General features: G+C 34.6%; 1 protein-coding gene across 17 annotated transcripts in view; it reads right to left on the bottom strand.

Annotated features, from left to right (window-relative positions):
* WDR17 (WD repeat domain 17) overlaps positions 1 to 21296 on the bottom strand; it is a 117698-nt gene that overhangs the window by 11559 nt on the left and 84843 nt on the right. For 12 of the 17 annotated variants that reach the window (XR_010112074.1, XR_008625271.2, XR_004671288.3 and 9 more), the window contains 9 exons: positions 21065 to 21190; positions 19691 to 19846; positions 15536 to 15600; positions 11579 to 11711; positions 10702 to 10793; positions 9539 to 9638; positions 8420 to 8559; positions 5567 to 5587; positions 3245 to 3356 (listed from right to left, as the gene is read on the bottom strand). Coding sequence is in view for 13 of the 17 variants with exons in the window: in XM_063604001.1 (XP_063460071.1) it covers positions 3245 to 3356; positions 5567 to 5587; positions 8420 to 8559; positions 9539 to 9638; positions 10702 to 10793; positions 11579 to 11711; positions 15536 to 15600; positions 19691 to 19846; positions 21065 to 21190 (945 nt within the window). In the remaining 4 variants the exon portion in view is untranslated. The remainder of the gene's footprint in view (positions 1 to 3244; positions 3357 to 5566; positions 5588 to 8419; positions 8560 to 9538; positions 9639 to 10701; positions 10794 to 11578; positions 11712 to 15535; positions 15601 to 19690; positions 19847 to 21064; positions 21191 to 21296) is intronic. The other 5 variants (XR_008625272.2, XM_034959445.3, XM_057302216.2 and 2 more) reach the window with 1 other exon arrangement.

Raw genomic sequence — 21296 nt, 5'->3', positions numbered from 1 at the left:
TGACCATAACGGCGCAAAAACGACATTAAATGCACCAAACATAAAGGGTGTGCATTATTACATGTCCTCTACGCTGTAATTTAACGTCACTTGGCTTTTGAAACAAAGCAACCTTATTTCAGAGACACAAAAAATGTAGAAGCTCTAAAAGTTTTTAGCTTTGACATTTTGAAATGCCATGAAATGGAGATTTTTTCATCCATGAAATTTCATTACTATAAAATAAAAAGCCACATTCCTCATTTAAAAAAAACTCTTTTTCTGTTAAAACTGAGAGTCTGATCCTCTCTCAAGTAAGTTGGTCTGCTTCCTTATAATGTAGGTAAGCATTAAGTTACCTTTTATATCAAATTCTGATGTGTTTATAATTGTTGAAGCTTAAATGTTCAAGTTTGTTGCTAAACAATGTGGATAAAATAGTTTCATGGTTTGTTTCAATTTATTTATTAATACATTCAATTAATCATTTCAAATTTCTTATTTAAAAATTAGGTAAAATGAACATTTTACATCTCAATCTCTCTCTCAAACAAATTACAACAAACTGAATTAACGGGGCTCTCATATATATAACGTTTGATATTGTTTCCCCATCCTTATTCATGAAATGCCAGTTATTTACAAAGCAGCTACTATAGGGTAGGTACTGTGCTTGGCTAGATAGAGACATAGGTTCTTCACCTTGATATATGCTCATGGCATAGAGGAAATAAGAAATCACTCCCATTTAAATATCATTTTAAAATAGACTATAAGAAGAAGAAAGAGTAAGATGATCATCCTTGTAATTTTTATCCTATTTTAAAATTCTAAAAGTTATATAAGTACCTCATATGTGAATATATAGTTTTTAGTGTTACAGACAGTCCCCAACTTATGTTTTGACTTTATGGTAGTGTAAAAGCAACATGCATTCAGTAGAAACTGTACTGTGAGTACACACACCACCATTCTGTTTTTCACTTTTTGTACGGTATTCATTAAATTACATGAGACATTATTATGAAATAGGCTTTGTGTTAGATGACTTTGTCCAACTGTAGCCTAATGTAAGTGCTCTGAGCACGTTTAAGGAAGGCTAGGTTAAGCTATGATGTTTGGTAGGTTAGGTGTGTTAAATGTATTTTTGACTTAGAATATTTTTGACTTATGATAGATTTACCCATTGTAACCCCATGGTAAGTCGAGGAGCATCTGTACTTGTGAAATTGTTCAGTTATTAACACTTTTACACATACTCACTAGTCTTTCTAAAAAGATATTAATGAAGTCTGAACAGAAAGTCTAATTATATCCTTTTAGAATGTGTGATGAAAAGACGAGGTGAATAATATTCTAGCCCTATCATTAAAAGCGGTCTTAGCTAACTGCCTATATTCTTCTACTGTGTGTAGCTTGCACTAGAAAATAATTGATTTGGCCGGGCGTGGTGGCTCATGTCTGTAATGCCAACACTTTGGGAGGCTGAGGCAGGTGGATCACCTGAGGTCAGGAGTTTGAGACTAGGCTGACCAACATGGTGAAACCCTGTCTCTACTAAAAATACAAAATTAGCTGGGTGTGATGGTGCATGCCTGTAATCCCAGCTACTTGGGAGGGTGGGGCAGGAGAATCGCTTGAACCCAGCAGGCAGAGGTTGCACTGATCCGAGCTCGTGCCATTGCACTCCAGCCTGGGCAACAAGAGTGAAATTCGATGTCAAAAAAAAAAAAAAAAGAAAAAATAATTGATTTGACAACAATGTTAGTAAAGTTTATAGGAATAAAAAAATAGTACATACACTAAATTTTTCCTATTACTAGTGTGGTTTTCTTATTAAAGTTGTCCTAAATGATATAAATAAAATTATTTGAATTAAGAGCATATATTTATGGAAACATCTTTAAAATCTGAAAATAATAAGTGAGGTCATTAGTTTAAGTCTTAAAGCTTAGACAAGCCATTTAGCCTCTCTGAGTCTTGATATTAACATCTGCACCTTCTGCCTCAGAGGATAGCTGTTAGTGTACATTCAAACACTACCAGTTAATGTATAATTAAAAAACTCCTACTTTCTTTCATATGCATTTTAATTTCAATGTAAAATAGCTTTTAGTTGTCATGTTAAAAAAACAAAGCACTGCTTTTAAAAAAAATAATTCACAGACTACAAAGTGTATAAAGTAGTTAAAATATCCCATCATCTCACAACCCACTGGTAATTTTGGACATTTATCCTTTCACAAGTATTTTCCGCGTCTCTACACAAACACATTCACATACACATATCCACCCACACGTTGTCATTCACACACACTTTTGGCCAGTCTGTATTAATACAATACTCAGAAAATATCTGTTGCTTAATGAATAGGGATACTCACCCACTAGGGATAAAAAAATCACGGTTCAAATAAGTGAAAAACTTCATTATTTTAGAAGTTCAAGATGAGAAAATATTGTACTTATATCTTATCATTTTCTTAAAAGAAACTGTATCCTCCTAAATATCTATAAACATAAATAAATACGTACATTCACATTTATTTTCAAACCAAAATCATATGGCATATGCATAGTTTTGTGATCTGCTTTCTATTTAACTGTTTCATAGCCATGTATCATGCCAATAAAAATAGAGCTTCATGATTTTTAATGGATTAATAGCACTGAAATATAGAAAAGTACTGTAATTTGATATAAATAATCTTCCTATTGAACATTTTGGTTGTTTTTGTATATAATATTGATGCATAGATTCCTATATTCTGCAGATGAGTATTTTTAAAGCACTTTGGAAAAATGCATGTAAATTTCATTATATTTCATTAATTCTTTTAAGGATTCTAAGTTGTCTATTTTAAAAATTTATCCTACAACATACTTCAATATGCAAAGTGTACAGTGGAAAACATTTGGGATTTGGAGTTAGACTTGCTGAAGTTGAAATTCTCACTCCACCGCTAACTAATTTGGGCAAATTCCTTACCTTCTCTGAGTTTTCTTTGTATAATTATCCCATGCTTTTCAAAGTTTTATGAGAATGAAGATACAAATACATGTAAAGATTTACAATAGTGCCAAGCACATAGCAGAAGTTCAGTAAATGTTACCTCCTATTGTACAACACTTTTGTTGTACTTGTAGGTACCCCAAAGGGACCACACATTTGTTTCTCTGCATGCATCTCTATTTGCTTGAACCTACAATTAATTAAATCATAGCACTGCATTCCAAACCAGAATATTTAACATCATCAGCATACCTTATCATGAAGGTCATTTATCTCTTCAGTACATCCTGGGTAGAAAGCACAGAGTTTTATTAAATGTAGTTCATTATCAGGAATCATCAGAAGAAGATCGGCTGCCAAATTCCTGTTAATGTAACAAAAGGGGACACTTCACTGAGGAGAAGATTTAAAAATAACATTCATAACTATCTCAAAGAAGGGCAATTCATATAATATACCACTCTTGCTTTTCAATTTACACAAACAGTATTAATAGCCTACTTAATTTTGAAACTACTGTAAATGCAGATTACCCAAACCAAAGGTCATGAACAACAAATGTATTTATAAATTCCTAAATATTAAAAACTAAACTTTACATACATAAGTCTTAACATACTTATAATTAATTTTATCATTACAGAATAATTCTCTAATCTAAGTAGTTTTGAATATGTTCTTTGGAGTGAATTATAAAGCAAACATTGTGAAAGTTAACTCTCGTCAACTTTTGTTATGCTTGTCAATATTGATAAATTGTATCAGCCAGATCAGTGAAACCAGTAGAATATTGAGTTAAGTTCATAATTTTGGGTATCCCACATATTTCTTAAATGATAAGTGGAAATTAAAGATAGTTTTCTTATTTCCCTTTTTTTTTCTTTTGAGGCATAGTCTCATTCCCTCTGTCGCCCAGGCTGGAGTGCAGTGGTGCAATCTCAGCTCACTGCAACCTTTGCCTCCTGGGTTCAAGCAATTTTTGTGCCTCAGCCTCCTGAGTAGCTGGGATTACAGGCGCGTGCCACCATGCCCGGGCAATTTTTGTATTTTTAGTAGAGACAGGGTTTCACCATGTTGGCCAGGCTGATCTCAAACTCCTGGCTTCCAGTGATCCACCCACCTTGGCCTCCCAAAGTGTTGGGATTACAGGCATGAGCCACCGAGACTGGCCTATTTACTTATTAAAGATCCAATCAGTGGACTAAAGCAACTGAGGGTTTTAAAAATATAAAATGGTATGTACTTAGAAGATTTATATTAAAATATTTTCTGTAAAATCCTCTTCAAATCACTAGGTGAGGAGTAAATGGATGCATACATCATAACTGAGAAAACACTTAACTTTCAATAATTCAAGATATTGTTTTTAAAAAATTGATATATAGCCATACAGAAGAGGTGACATTAGAATAGGAGATATTTCACATAAGAATTTATAAGGCTGTGTGCTGGGGCCTCTGGGAGTAAAACCCTACACTTCATCTTCTTTGTGAAAACGTCAGTAAAATCTACATTAGTCATTTAAGTAAATCAATTCTTTTTTAAAACTTAAGAGGTGCTTAATTAAGAATATAATGAATATAGAATAGGAATAAAGACAATTGGCAAGCTCTGGTGTGAAATCCAAAGTTTTACTAAAAGTAAAAAATACACACACGTCACAAACTATCAGGACAGTAACATTTTCAATTAGGCTTACTTTAATGTTTTTAGAATAAGAAAAACTTTAGTGAAGTTTTTTACATAAAATATTTTGATAAATCATCATTTTACTAATAAATAGTTTTCTAGATAATGTCAAAAGAGAATTGATAAAAGATTACAATAATTTTTCATATTATTTTCCTCTAGCCATTAAAAATTACACATAATATCTTTCCAAACTGCCACATTTTCTATTACATTGGGCAGGTTCCAAGTTAGAGTAGTTTAGCTGTTCATGCTAAAATGTATGAATGATGTCATATGTTTCCTCTTATCAAAATTTCATAGTTTTAAATAACGTCCATGAAAATATAGAAATTATCATTTGTTTTTACTGTGTATAAAATAGCTGTGCTAAAATTCTATTCAAACTTCATTGAACTATAGACAAAATTTGACTTTCTTAATGTAGAATTACACCTTCATACAGTGAAATTTTAGCAAGGCCAGCTAATTTCCTTCAATGTTAATCAAATTCACTCTTTTTTGAAAGTTCAGTACACAAATGGGGAAAAATGTACATATAAAAATGATATAGACTAATTGAATGATCTAAAATATAAAATTTCACTATCAGAAGAGATATTTCATTCTGCTTAGCTGAGTTAGCTATTATTTGGTATTGCAGGAAATCACAGTTCATTTATTGTACAACTTTTAAGTATAAAATCATCAGTGATTATAGGAACTTTTCTCATTACTTTGTAGTCAGGTTTCATGTGCTATAAATTACACGTGAATTGGCATACCATAAAACAATGTGAAAATAGTTGATAAATATTTCTTAATACAGAGATAGTATTCAAATAATAAAATAAAGGAGTATATACATTTTAAAGGAATATGTTCTTAAATAAAAGTAGATAATACCTGTATCCAACACATGGAAAGCTAAAGGAAAATATTAAATATGAATACCATGATTATACGATGAATACCACAAAGAAACAGACTTTTACAGTAAATGTAAAAAAAATGAGCTGTTTATAGCTTAAAAATTATGCACATCTTTGTAAATGATGTAGCTATCTTTTAAAAAATCTGTGCAGCTCTACTAATAGCCAGGAGGATTACAGCTTTCTCCTGAAAGTAAAGCTAATCAGCACCACATTTAAACTGTTTCCTAGTTTCTGTTACACTTATCTATGGATATATTAAAAAAGAATTGTTGGGGTGGGGGCGTTACAAGGAAGAAGTTTGTTTTATCTTAAAAGTAATTAAGACATATAGTTAATTGAAAAATGTTTAATCATATTATGTAACATACAATGTTATGAGTTTGAACTGCTCAGTAGGAAGCAGATGTAGATGAAGACCTTTATGATGACCCGCTTCCACTTAATGCATAGTAAATTGATTTCTCTTCCTTACGATTTTCTTAATAACATTTTCTATTCTCCAGTTTACTTTATTGTAAGAATACAGTATATAATACATAAAGGATACAAAATATCTGTTAATTGACTGTTAATGTTATCAGTAAGGCTTCCAGTCAAGAGTAGGCTATTAGTAGTTAAGTTTTGAGGGAGTTAGAAGATATAGATGGATTTTGGACTGCTTGGGGGGTTGGCACCCCTAACCCTCATATTGTTCAAGGGTCAACTGTATACTGTATTTCTCTTTTGCTGCCAAATTTTTTTTTTCCTTGAGACGAAGTTTCACTCTTGTTGCCCAGGCTGGAGTGCAGTGGCATGATCTTGGCTGACTGCAACCTCCATCGCCTGAGTTCAAGTGATTCTCCTGCCTCAGACTCCCAAGTAGATGGTATTACAGGTGCCTGCCACCATGCCTGGCTAATTTTTTTATTTTTTATTTTTGTATTTTTAGTAATGGGTTTTTTTTTTTTTTTGTATTTTAGAGATGGGGTTTCACCATGTTGGCCAGGCTGGTCTTGAACTCCTGACCTCAGGTGATCCACCCACCTTGGCCTCACAAAGTGCTGGGATTACAGGCGTGAGCCACTGTGCTTGGCCCTTTTACTGCTTTTTACCTTCACTTTTTAAAAACAAATCCCCTTTCATCTGATGATGACTTTTAGCATGAAATCAGCCACCTTCATGAATAAATAATTTGAATTAGGCTTCATGCTTTGAGACGAAGGCAAGTCCCTAGGTAATTGACTATTATAGCTCTTGATAGAGAGATAACTAGATACTCTCAGAGGAGAGTCACCATTAAGTACACTGAAGTCTGAAACTGATGGTAGGGTACTACTACATTTTAGTGGGGGAAGGGAGCTCTTACATTACTGTAAGATATATGTAAAAATTAAAACAACTTTGAAATTCCTGATTCACTATAAAACCTTCAGATTCAGACAAAAAAGAAGAATGTAAGTGTTGTTCTTTTCCCGAGTTGGCTGCAGATAAGAAAGTGGTACAGGTTGGGTATCCCTCATCTGAAACGCTTGGGACCAAAGGTGTTTCAGATTTCAGACTTTTTTGGATTTTAGAATATTTGCAAATACATAATAAGATATCTAAGGGATGGGACCCAAGTCTAAATACAAAATGTATTTATGTTTCATATACACCTTATCCACACAGCCTGAAGGTAATTTATAAAATATTTTTAATAATTTGTGCATTAAACAAATTTTTGTGTTAAGTACTTTCATGTGGAATTTTCCACTTATGATTGTCAGGTCAACACCTGAAAGGTTTTGGATATTGGACCATTTTGGATTTTGGATTTTTGGATTAGGGATGCTCACCCCAAGTAGTCTGACAGCTAAGAATGCAAACTTCAGAGCTGATTTATGTAGCTTTGAATCTTGGCTCTACCACTTACTGTGACCTCAGGAAAATTAAAACCTACCACATAGAACCTAGTGAATTTTTACATATAAAGTACTTAAAATCGTGCTTGGCACAGAGTAAACAGTATAGAAGTGTTAATTAGTATTTATTATTATCATTACCACCTGTGGTGTTCAATAGTTATAGTCATCTGTATAGCTCCACCTCCAGGGTGGTGTGTGTGTGCATGGGACTTGCAATGGGGAAAGGTCATAGTCGTGATAAACAAATTCATTTAGAAACTTCTTGAGATCCTAAGTATTTGAGAGAAAGAAAAGATAAAAATCTAAAATAATCTTTATTCAATAAACATCTAAGGAATGACGGAATCCCGTATTTCCTAATAGAGCCTCCGTAATAATGGATTGTTTGACTTAAGGCCAGGGCTCTGCAGATATGAGCTGGAATTGCTTTGCCCTGGATTTCCGGGCTACCCCAGGTAATTCCCAGGGTCTCTTTCTTTGGGTATTGCCAGAGTCTGGGGGAGGTGTCCTGTTTCAAGTGTCCAGCAAAACCATTTTTTGTTGTTGCTTTATATAAGTGACTTTATTGTACAAATTTAAAATAGGACACAAGATCTGACAAGAAAAAGTGTAGATATGTGGAATTTTAAGATGTGGGAATATGTGTTCTGATCATCTTAAGAAGAGCACATTTGTTGTCTCATGATACTTTAAGTGCTTGAAACACTACGGAATTACAACTGGGCTACTTCAGAATGGATCATGGCAGATTTCATTATACAACCATGATAGTTCTCATCATTATGACATCGTTATATCATTATTTCCTTCCACAATCTTATCCTTTATAAACAAGGTGATCCTATATCCTCCCAATGCATATCTTATCAAATGGAATTTATAATGTTTTAAAAATGTATTCCATCACTATGAAATTATTCTTTGAATTTCAAAATTCTTACCATACTGAAATCATCATGCACTTTCTCGCCAGTAATTCTAAGGCATAGTGGGTTGCTGGTGCTGCAGACTCTCCTAGTACTGTGCCCACACAGACTGCCAACTCCAGTTCATTTCCGCGAATCAGGTATGCCATAGCAAGCTTGCTCAATAAGAAAATAATTTCTTCAGTTGCACAGAAGCTGGGTAGGATCATCATTCCCCTCCAAGCTCATAAAGCAGATAAAGCAGTATTAACCTATAAATCAATTATTCTTATAAAATATTGACTGTAATATTCCTATAAAGTAGCTATGTAAGCGTAATTGCAATTTTCAGAGGGAAAAGTTATTAATGAGACATACAGAAATTTTTTTTAGGTCAGAATTGAAGAGTTTAGAACCCTTGGTTCTATTTTTGTAATTAATTAATAACACTCTATGATATTCTCAATATGTCCTTCAATCTCCATATCAGAAAAAAATGTAAATTTTTAAGAGCTTCTTTAAGATTATATAGTTATCTATCATTTCCTAAAGCAAATATATCTAAAGATAAATGCACAATAGAATCTGTATCTTTAATTAACATTTTCCTTATTAAATTAATGAGTCAAGTGGAAAGTACCTTAAAAATATAACTTGTGAATAATATACTGAAAAATAAGTGCTTTCATTTGTATTTTTTCTTATAATCCTAACAGATATATGTGAAATAGGTAAGGGAGGTATTCATATTTTCATTTTAGAATTGAAGACATTTGAGATTCTGAGGGTTAAATGACGTGCCCAAAGTCAGTATGTGTGAGAAAAGACTCAGATATTTTGTGTCTATGTCCAGTGATTCTTCCCTTTACTACACTGGCGCTTCTCATATATGTTGAAATGTTTAAAACAAGGTTGTTATAAATATGTGTCTTGTGGTAGAAATAAAAGAAAACAAGAGCTCATAGTCTATGTGTGCTTAAAACAAGAGCTCATAGTTTATGTGTGCTAATTAGGAATGTAATTACTTAATTACTCAGGCTTCGAAGACATGCAAAACCAGATCTCACACAGAAAGTCACCATATCTTTTCCTCTCAAACACCATGATATATCTAAAAAACTTTTCATTCACATAAACCAGTTTTAAATGTCGTACCTCAATATTATCTATGGCAAGATGGCAACATGCGGCTAGTACTGCTCGACCATCTTGAAAATACCATTCTGCCAGTTCTTTACTGACTTTGTGCAGGAGTCTAGAAAGAAAAAAATGTGTATTCTATATAAACACAAGTATTCCATTATAAAAGCAAACCAATACTTTTTAAAAGGTATGATAAAAAGACCAAATAAAATTTAATTTGACATGCTTGCTTTAAAGACTTGTTTTTGGAAAAAATAAATCAGGAAAGTGGTCTTTACAAGTATACGGTCTGATAAGCCTCTATCTCCCTCTATCCCCACAACTGTCAGAAAAGAAGCCTGATTTTAAAAGCTTACCATTCTGCATTGGACAATTTATGATTCAGCCACAGGGGAAGTTAAGCGTAGAAGAATTACAGGTCAAATTGAAATTTTGAGAAATTTAGGTGGTATCCAAAATACAGCTAGCATGTGTTAGCTTTTTAAAATGTCAAGTTTAGAAATGGCAGAGAATGGCAGTAAAGATCCAGGCAAGAATACATTATTCCCAACACATTATTTGCTTAACATTTCATGATCCTCTTCTACTTGATGAGTGTCTTAAAAGTTTAAATATCCTATTTTCTAGCTTAATAATAGGAGCAAATAGAAAGGATGGGGGAAGGCAGACTACTGGATTAAAAAAAGGTTAGAAGGCTGAAAAATTCTCATTTCCATTTCTTTTTTAAAATAACTATCAGGATTTCTTCTTTAAAAGAGGACCAAACATTATTCTAGATACCAATACTGGGGTCATGGGATTATAAACTACGTTACTGTGAACTTACATACACTAACTTTAGAGTAAAACATTAATAAGCAGTCTATCTTATTTTCATCATTGGTCCTCTCCAATAGGTTTGATTAGTTTCTAAGTGTTTAGGTGCCTTACTTTCAATCTCTCTAGTAAAACGCATTTTGCTTTTCTGAAAGCTATATAAAATGTATATAAACAGAGTCTCCATGCCTGAAATTTCCCTGTTCATCTAGGAGTAAATGCTGTATGGAACTGGATCATGGTGAGGAATGCGGTTGAGGCAGTCAACTCATCAGAATGATGAATTATAGAGACTTCAAAAATTCCTAAAGGGAAGACAACCATAAAACATATGGACCCAGAGCAAATAAATCACTCACTCATTATAGTCTTCCTTGTAGATATCATCAGAATATGAAGCTCCTTTAGGCACAGAAACATGTAAGGGCTGCATATTTCCTTCACAAGCAGCCTAGAATTTAATTAAATGTTGAATTATTCTTTAGCTAATTGTTGATAATTGACACATTTCAGAATATGATTTTGAGCAAAGTATACTTAAATAATGTTTGAAATTTATACTATAATTTGGAGATAATCTTAGAATTTGAGGAGAAATGAGATGTTAATTGTGTGTAGCAAAAAAAGCTTCAAGTGAATTATTACTAAAAATAAGTTGTTCAAATGCATGGTGTATAACATTCAGCAGCATGTGTAAAGTTTAGAGTTCAGAGATGCTTGTATGTTTAAAGATATAAAATAAGTTCAGCTGTGTGTGGTGGCTCATGCCTGTAATCCCAGAACTTTGGGAGGCTGAGGCGGGAGGATCACCTGAGGTCAGGAGTTTGAGACCAGCCTGGCCAACATGGTGAAACCCCATCTCCACTACAAATACAAATATTAGCTGGGCATGGTGGCGGGTGCCTGTAATCCCAGCTACTCGGGAGGCTGAGGCAGGAGAATCACTTAAACCTGGGAGGTGGAGGTTGTGGTGAGCTGAGATCGTGCCATTGCACTCCAGCCTGGGTGACAGAGCAAGACTCCATCTCAAAAAAATAAATAAATAATAAAATAAGTGCGCTGTGACCAGAAAATAGTATGTTCTCAAATGTTGAGAAAGAAGGCCAGGGAGGAGGGCAGAAGCCAAGCCCTTTATGACTTTGTCAATTATGTAAGGGTGAGCCAGTCAACACAACCTTTTCCCTTCTACATGCTCACCCATCCATGTATGTGACTGGGGTAGTTCTGTGGTTTTACCTGTGCAACAAGCAGAGCTTCTTTAAGCTGACCTCTTGACATGAAAAAATGGACTAGCTTTTTCACATCACCAATGGCTATGCAGTATGGAATGACATCATCCTTATCTTCCTGGATTAATTGGTCAGCTCTCCTAATAAAATAAGGACAGTTTTTCAAACAATATATTATTTTTAAGGTTTTTAGGTGAATTGAGATTTTCTGAAAGTATGGCTAAAATTTGTAGCAGATTTCATAAAGCCCTTTGGCATACCACTTTAAAAAAAGACATTTTATAATTAAATTACATGTGGGAGGCAGATAAAATTTATATGAAATAATAAATACTATAGGTACTTGTTTGTCTTTAGAACATGATATAAAATATGCCTAAACATTTTAGATCTTAAAATCAATGTAGTTTATCTATTAAAATGGGCAATTAATTTATTCAAAAATATGTTTTATACAAGATACGTGTGATAGGATATCAGGTGGATTAAGCAAATATGTGGGTATCTACATTGTTAAAGACAGATAATTTTAATTGTTTTAGGAAGCATAACAATGAATAGAGGGGCTTGAAACTCAAGTAGCTTAAAAATCACTAAGATGGAGAATATAGAAACATAAATATTAACAATAAAATGTAGAATGTCTTAAGTGCCCTAAGTGAGGAAGATTAAAGAAAAATAATGTTCCAGACATATGAAGGGAGACAGGGGATGGTAATCTTAGAGACTGTGAAGCGTGTACATGTGTCTGTTTCCGTAATCTGTCTCTGTCTCTCTGCACCCATCTCTCTCTCTCTCTCTCTCTCTCTCCATCTGTGTGTGTGTGTGTGTGTGTGTGCGTGTATCTTCCCATCTAAGTCTCAGGTATTTTCTCAATGACTAACCCCCTAGCTAATTCTGCCCTCAATGTTTAACCTCAGTTTTGTTTAAAAATAACCTGGTCTATTTAATATACGCTAGCATTTACATTAAACCAGAATTCAATTTTTAATCTTTGGGTAGGGGTAGCAGATATTTTTCATGCTGAAAATGGAAAATATTTTTCATGATATTTGCCAGTTCACTGTTAACAGTCTCCAATTTCATAGAGTCATCGAAGTATTCCTCAACAGCTATGTTTTTACTATGTGACTTTGATTTTCTTGTTATAGCTGTTTAGAAACAAGCTGGTTAGAAATAATAATCTACTTCCCTGGGCATTTGAAACTATGATTGAGAGACTGCCAATCTGGATGAATGGCTGGATCTATAAAGCATAAATGCAGGAGTTGTGGAGAGACCACTTTCTGGCAGCTACATGGGCTAAGAGGCACAGAAAATCAGGAGTTGGCTTTCAAAGATAAATGAAATAGAATTGGAAGAGTTTTGTGTATTCTCGTTTGCCTCCTCCTTTTCCTTCCCCACTAAATCTATTCTAATCTTGCTTCAGTCTCCTTCTTTCTACCAAAACAGCTCTTACTAAGATCAACAATAACCTCCATGTGATCCAGATTTCTTCTTTGGGCTACACAATCAAGACTGGCTATTGAACAATGCCACTAAAATCACAAGGAACTTCAAGCTCAACATGTCCAAAGAACTAATGATCTTCGTGCCATTTGATTCAAATCCTCTTCTAATGGTTTTGCTGTTGTTGTTGTTTTAGTTGTTTGTTTTTAAATCCCAGTGATTAGCAACAGCTTCTATCCAGTTTTTCAAACCTAAAACCTAAAAATTATATCTTCCTCATCTCTATTACCAAATCCAGTTACTTTTAACTCCTAGATATATCAAATTTGTCTACTTTTCTCAGTCCCCACATCACTACATGTGGCATCCAAGCTACTGCTGTCTCTTGACTCAGCTATTCTAATTGCCTTCTAACTGGCCTCCTCATATCTGCTATTGACCTTCTCTAATCTGTTCTTGATATTTTAGCTTGTGCAGATATTCTAAATGAAGAATTGATCACATCACTTTCTACCCTATTTAAAATTAAAACCCTTTAATGTCTTGTGTTCTTCTTAGGATAAAGAAACAATAAAAAAGCTTACTACGTTTACAAGGCCCTAAAACGTCCAGTTTGTGCCTACCTTTTCACTTTCCCTTGGCATCACTTCCCCCTGGCTCCTGCACTCCAGCTACAGCAGCCTCCTTTCACAGAGTTCCTGTACTCTGCTTCCTAAGCCTGGGATGCTTCCTCTAGCCTCTTCACTTGGTTATCTCCTATGTATTCTTTATAGCTCAGTTCATATACACCAATCTTGGTCAGGTTTCCTTTGTTCTAATTTATCTGAGGATACACCACATTTTAAACTCACAGATCCCTAACATAGAAAGCAACGTAGTAGCATATTAATATGACTAGATGCTAATAAAATATGTCAATAATCACATAGAATACAAAATATGTTTACTTTTATTCTGCAATATTAACACGGAGTGACTCCACTTTGGTCTTAAATGGAAATCCATTAAGTTTTTGCTGAGATTGAAATAATGTTTTGTGAAATAAATATCCTCTGCTAACTTGACTTTCTTAAGGATTCGGTGAGAGCAATAACATTCACAATTGTGCTGTGAGGGTACAGGGACTTACAGCACTGGGGATTCTTAAAGCTCAGGAGAGGGAGCCTAAAATCTGAGGGCTACAATCAGCCTGTTGCTTAACTTACTGTTGGGAGCAGGTGCTAGGGAACAGTTTACTTTCCCATGGCAAATGTGTTAATCCTTCTGAATTTTATGTTTAGCCTTTGATTGATTTCTACTTGTGTCTGTAGGAAGCAGTTGATTTTTTGCCACTAAACCTTGTTGCATAAAAGAAAAATCCAAATTTCTGTTTTTAATGTCAGAAGCAAGGTAATTACATAATAATATATAGTACTCTATAAGATTAGCACAGTGATTGGCATATACTAGGCATTAATAAATATTTGTTAAATGAATGAATAGCATAGAAGAGAGTACAATAAAATAGAACAGAGAATAATCATACGTTGTAGGTTGAAATGTGTCCCTCAAAACAATATGTTGAAGTCCTAACCCACGATACCTGTGAATGTAACCACATATGGAAATAGGGTCTTAGCCGATGTAATTAGTTGAAGTAATATGTGGTCATACTGGATTAGGGTAGGCCCTCAATCCAATATGACTCATGACTTATGAGAAGAGGAAATCTGGGCACAGAGACACACAAGGAATAATGCCATGTGCAGATAAGGGAGAGACTGGAGTGACGTGTCAAAAAGCCACAAGATGCCAAGGACTGCACGCAACCAGACACCAAGAGAGAAGCATGGAACTAATTCTTTCTCAGAGCCTCCAGTAGAAACCAACTTTGCTGACAACATGATTTAGACTTCTGGCCTCCAGAACTGAGAAAATAAATTTCTGTTGTTTTAGGCCACCCATTTTATGGTAATTTTTTTTTTTTTTTTTTTTTTTTTTTACGGCAACCCCAGGAAACTAGTCCACTTGAGAAAAAATCTTGTTGGTTTATTGCATTCTAAAACAAGAATGTTTAGTTAATTTCCTCAGTGGTCAGACCCTTCTTTATCATCAGTGCCTCCCTCATATCCATGGGAAGAAATGGCAGGAATTAGTGCCTGCAGAGAAAATTTTTGAGATAATTAGTAGAATAGTATTTTACGAACCTATGCTAACCTTCAGAAAATCTTGCCACTTATATTTCAATAGCAATTTATTAATCAGTGAGTATGTTTGCTTATCTGTCCTTCTCTCCATTGACATGGGGAAATTTGCCTTCTGCTATCTTCATCAGAGGTCAAGTCAAATCCAAGAACACCAAAATTACTTGTAACTGATTCATTTCATTTACTGTATCAGTAGATACAAAATTTAATTGTTATTTAAGACAACATAAGAATAAGAAATTTCAAGAGCTACTGCCATATTTATATACTGCTTCTATTCTAACATGATTTTAAAACATCTTTTTTAACATGGACTCTCTCTGCCTTACCTCTGCATTAACTTCTTCCAGTATTTCACAGAGACTCCTGGTGCAATTGACAGGGCTTTGTCCCACTACAATAGAAGGCAAAAAGGGCAGGAGCATATTAATTTTGGTTGCTCTGTGTAATTCTTAAGACACTTAAAAAATAGATTCGTATTTATAATATAGTATTTTTATATTTGAGTTCTTGAGTCCTGATTTGGTACTTTCTGACTTCTTTTTGTTCCGTAGTCTTAAAAAAATCTTTAAAGTGCACTAATTTTACCTCTGTCAATAATGTAAAAGAAGCTGGGCATGGTGGCTGATGCCTGTAAAGCCAGTGCTTTGGGAGGCTGAGGTGGGAGGATTGCTTGAGGCTAGGAGTTTGAGACCAGCCTGGGCAACACAGCAAGACCCTCAGATCTACCAAAACATATATATATATATTTTAATTAGTCAGGTGTGGTGGTGCACACTTGTAGTTCTAGCTACTTGGGAGGCTGAGTGGACAGGATCGTTTGAGCCCAGGGGTTCAAGGCTGCAGTGAGTTGTGATCACATCACTGCACTCCAGTCTGGGCCACAGAGCAAGACTTCATCTACAAAAAAAAAAAAAAAAAAAAACCAAAAAAAAAAAACAAACAAACAAAAAAGTAAAAAAGACTGTATTGACATGGTTAAATTCCAAGTACCCCTCGGTCCCTTAGGGAAGGATTAAATGGCTGCTGTCATCACTTACAAAAGTGTCTTGAACTTGATGGAACTTGAAGAAGTTGAGAAAAATATTTATTTTTTATTGCTATCTTTTAATTCCATTTTCCACAAATTTTTGAAGTCTCTACATATTAAAATATTTTAAAATAAAATATGTAAAATTCTATTATTTAGGGAAAATCCAGTCCTAAACCTAGAGAGAAAGAAAGAGAAAAATGGAAGGAGAGACTGAGGGAGAGAAAGGAAGGGAAGAAAAGAAATAGTAACTAAAATATGTACTTTGAAAAATATGTTGACTCATCTTCTAATACAACTCCAGAGTAATTTGTTCCATGGTGTTCAAAACATTAACATTTTTATTTCACTGCTACTTATATGAACAAATATACCATCTATTTCTATTTTATCCTTTTCTACTCATTTTAATAAATTTTATTTATTGTCATTTCTTCATTTAACTGATAATATAATACTTGTCTTCATATTTAAAAATTGGACTTCTATTGAAGAAGCTCATTGTTTAATAAAGGCTGATTGTTACTGTTATATGAAAATACAGATTTCATTGGATTCCAATCTAGAGTGGAACTGAGAGGAAAATTTTCTGAAATATCACTACATGAATCAAAATTTTATTTTAATTAAGGCTTTTCAAAACACTAGGGTTCTATTGCAATTATCACTAGAAAATCGGTAATTAACCAGAAGATAATACGTTAAATTTTAAACAGGCAATTTTTAATACTACATATTTAAAATCATGTTACCTAAACGGTATCTTAAAATATGTTTTCAGGGGAAATCTCTCTCTAACAGAAGAAAGAAGTTGCAATGTAGATTAAATTAACTTTGAATTCACCAAGATCTTTCAATAGAAACATGTCTAATAAATAAGCTTAAAAAAATAAACAACATTCCTAAGAAATGATTACAAACGATTCTATGGACACCCATATTTCTTTTTTCTTTTGAGATGGAGTTTCACTCTTGTCACCCAGGCTGGAGTGCAATGGTATGATCTTGGCTCACTGCAACCTCCGCCTGCCGGATACAAGTGATTCTCCTGCCTCAGCCTCCTGAGTAGCTGGGACTACAGGAACCCGCCACCACGCCCAGCTAATTTTTGTATTTTTGGTAGAGACAGGGTTTCACCATGTTGGCAGGGCTGTTCTCAAACTCTTGACCTCAGGTGATCCACCTGCCTCAGCCTCCCAAAGTGCTGGGATTACAGGCGTAAGCCACCGTGCCCGGCTTAGGACACCCATATTTCTAACAACTTGTACAGTTTCATGGATCATTAAGTACATCGATGAACCTGCACAACAATAAAATTATTAAGCTTCCCAAACAGATACCTGATTGAAATAGGCTTTGAGTTAAAGGCAGTTTAAATTATATTTAATCAAATATAAAACCCAGAAAGCTAAAGAATTACACTGTTGTACCAAAATTTATTAATTCCTTTTCTCCTTGACTTTTGATAGATCTTCTCTGCAGTAATGCTGTTTTAAAAAGCAACTTTTAGTTAAATATTTACTACTTTACAAGGAAAATTTTTACATTGCTCCTAAATTAAATACTTTTAAATTTATAATGCCTTTTTGATAACATTTTAAAATGGCACATTTTATTATTTGGGGTCAAGCAGTAATTCATCGTTTTTCTTGAAGTATACGGAAAGTAAAAAGGTGAGCTAAATTTAGTTTTGATTTATTTTAATGTAACCATATTGCTTAGTTTTACTTTATATAATTTACAAGTACTCTAAATATCATGCTTTGTAGCTACACAATTAACTAACTTAAACTTTTTAAAAGATGATAAGCTATGAGATAAGTCCATGCCATTCTAACGGTTGTTTTGGTGAGGCAGGGAAAGGAAGAATTTTCACTGAACTAAAATGCATATACAGAAAAGGGAAAGGTCCAATAAGTTTACACAAACTGAATATGCCCATGTAATCAACACCCAGGATCAAGAAACAGAAGCCCCATTCTCCCGTGTTCCATTGCAGTCACTACCCATCTACTAAAGGGTAGCAAAAGCATAAATTCATCCTAACCTTTTTGTAAAGATCAGTTTTGTTGATTTAGCCCTCCATTAAACAATCATCATCCTTTATCAGATGGTGTTCAGCAGAAACCCTTCTTCTGGCCAGTGTGGGATTTAGTTATGACAAGTAGTATTAGCAAGCGGATTCTACTGTGAACAAATTAGCCAACATAGTTTTTTGTTTGTTTGTAAGAAGTTAAGATTCCAGCCTAGGGCGGTAGTTCTCAAACTTCAGCATGCAAGAGAATAACATGGAGGGCTTATGAAAACACAAGATGGCTGGGCTCCAACCCCGCAGTTTCTGATTCTGTAGGTCTGAGGTGAGACATGCATAGGGATCCCAGTGATGCCAATGCTGCTGTCCTGGAACACTTTGATAACTACTCTCCTAACATCTACACTTAATATCAGATTGGTAGAGAATCAATTAGATCTGTAAAAAAATAAGCTTCCTTTTTTTTTTTGAGATGGAGTCTTGCTCTGTCGCCAGGCTGGAGTGCAATGGTGCGATCTCGGCTCCGTGCAACCTCCGCCTCCCAGGTTCAAGCAGTTCTCCTGCCTCAGCCTCCCAAGTAGCTGGGATTACAGGAATATGCCACCATGCTGGGCTAATTTTTATATTTTTAGAAGAGGGGGGGTTTCTCCATGTTGGCTAGGCTGATCTTGAACTCCTGTCCTCAAGTGATCCTTCCGCCTTGGCCTCCTAAAGTGGTAGGGTTACAGGTGTGAAAGTGTGAGCCAGCACGCAGGGTATTTACATTTCTTTCCCTTTTTTTTTTTTTTTTTTGAGATGGAGTTACCCAGGCTGGAGTACAGTGGCACGATCTCGGCTCACTGCAACCTCTGCCTCCCAGGTTCAGGCAATTCCCCTGCCTCAGCCTCCCAAGTAGCTGGGACTAGAGGTGCGTGCCACACGCCTGGCTAGTTTTGTTTTTGTTTTTCTGTATTTTAGCAGAGACAAGTTTTCCCCATGCTGGCCAGGATGATCTTAATCTCCTGACCTCGTGATCCACCCGACTTGGCCTCCCAAAGTGTTGGGATTACAGGCATGAGCCACCACGCTCAGGCTTTTTTTTTTTTTTTTTTTTTTGAGATAGGGTCTCTTTCTGTAGCCCAGGCTGGAGTGCAGTGGTACGATCACAGCTCACTGCAACCTCTGCCTCCTGGGCTCAACTGATCCTCTCATCTTAGCTTCCCAAGTGCACACCACCATGCCTGTCTAATTTTTTGTGTTTTTTGTAGAGGTGGGGTTTTACCGTGTTGCCCAGGCTAGTATCGAACTCCTGGGCTCAAGTGATCCACCCACCTTGGCCTCCAAAGTGCTGAGCTTTTTATTTTTAATACTTAAAATTGAGTATATTCTTAACGTTTAGGCTACTATGTTAAACTCATTAGTTTTACTTTCATAGCACATTACCTCTCCAAGTTCAACCATAAGTTCACAGTATCTCTGAATTTGTCCTAATCTCAAGTGGATTTCAGCAGCTTCCTTCAGTCTTTCCTCTTTAGTAGGTACACCAATACCACCACCAAATTTAGACATCTTGACTGTTGTTAGTTCTTGAGCTTCAGACTGGTTTTAAAAAGAAAATAGAATTTTAAAAAATTTGTCATATTTTGTTTTGTATGTGTCACAATAATTTGTTGCATATTTTGAAATAACTAATAGAGTGGAATTGAAATGTTCCTAACACACAAAAAAAGATAAATGCTTGAGGTGATGGACACCCCAATTACCCTGATTTGATCAATACTCATTGTATGCTTGTATGAAAATATCACATATACCCCATAAACTATTATGCATCCATAATAATTAAAAATTAAAAAAAATTGTTTTACAAGAGTTCATGATAACAGATGATCATATAAACTTTACATGAATACATACTTCAAAAGCATATAGCTCTGGAAAGTAAATATTTAAAAATATTTTTCTCTATAAAATGTGATATGTTTCTAAACATAATATTTTGGGGTGTGTGTGGGGGTGGGACACAGGAGGGGAGAGACTGAATCCCATTGTTCTTAACCCTCTCCAGGTGTTGTAGTTATACAGAACAGATAAAAGGTAATGATAAAGTAATATACAACAGTACAGACAGGCCTCTAGTAAAAACAAAAAGTTACTGGCTTACTTTAATTAGCTCTTCTCCTGTCAAATAGATTTTGTGGTTACAGTCATTAGGTGTTTAGCTTGCGATTAAAGAAAGTAACTTCCTCTTCATGGAAAAAACTGCTCTTTATGAGCATTAGATCCACATCTCTGGCACAACTGTCTCCATGCTCTAACGATTAACTATACATATTTCAGAAAATATACAAGCAATTTTTTCTTTCTGGTGCCAGAATGGGTTTTGTTGTTAGTGCTGTAGATTGCCCCAGGGATGAGGTAACTCGTAGTTTTTACTGAAATTCATTAAGAGCTATAATATGATCATTTTTTATAAAACATATCCCAGAACAGCCTATTAGGCCCTCTGAGACTAAAATTAGAATAGTCCACATGTCACAGTCATCTGCTAATAGGGGAAAGATAAAGCATTTCAAGGAGTTCTGAGTGACCTTGAAGGAATTTCATGAGACTCAACCTATGATAACCATGATTGACTTAATCTGTTCTCAAGTAATTCACTTTTATGATTCATTTTACCCAAGATGGATCTCCTCAGTGTTCATTTATTTAAATCTACCAATCTAATCATATATATTTTTAAAATCATTTTTATATTTTAATAGTGAAAAGGCAAAAAATTTGCTTGAGTACATCATATTTGCATATTTTACTCACTGTTCTAAATTTAATCAGATGTTTCAAGTGCATTATTCCTTTGCAGTAGTTCTGAGGAAGTAAGCTATCATCCTGTCCTTTTATCACAGCAACCAAGTTCCATAAATTGTCACTGCCACCTGGAGGCTAAAGAGTTGACAAAAAATAAATATGGAATAGTGAATTAAAAACCTCATAATATTTTGCATCTTCAAAAATATTATAATGCAGGCATATCTAAATTTAAAAATTA

The sequence above is a fragment of the Pan paniscus genome, chromosome 3 (assembly GCF_029289425.2).
Source record: "Pan paniscus chromosome 3, NHGRI_mPanPan1-v2.0_pri, whole genome shotgun sequence".
NCBI classification, from domain to species: Eukaryota; Metazoa; Chordata; class Mammalia; order Primates; family Hominidae; genus Pan; species Pan paniscus.
This window is presented reverse-complemented; position numbering and strand designations above follow the sequence as displayed.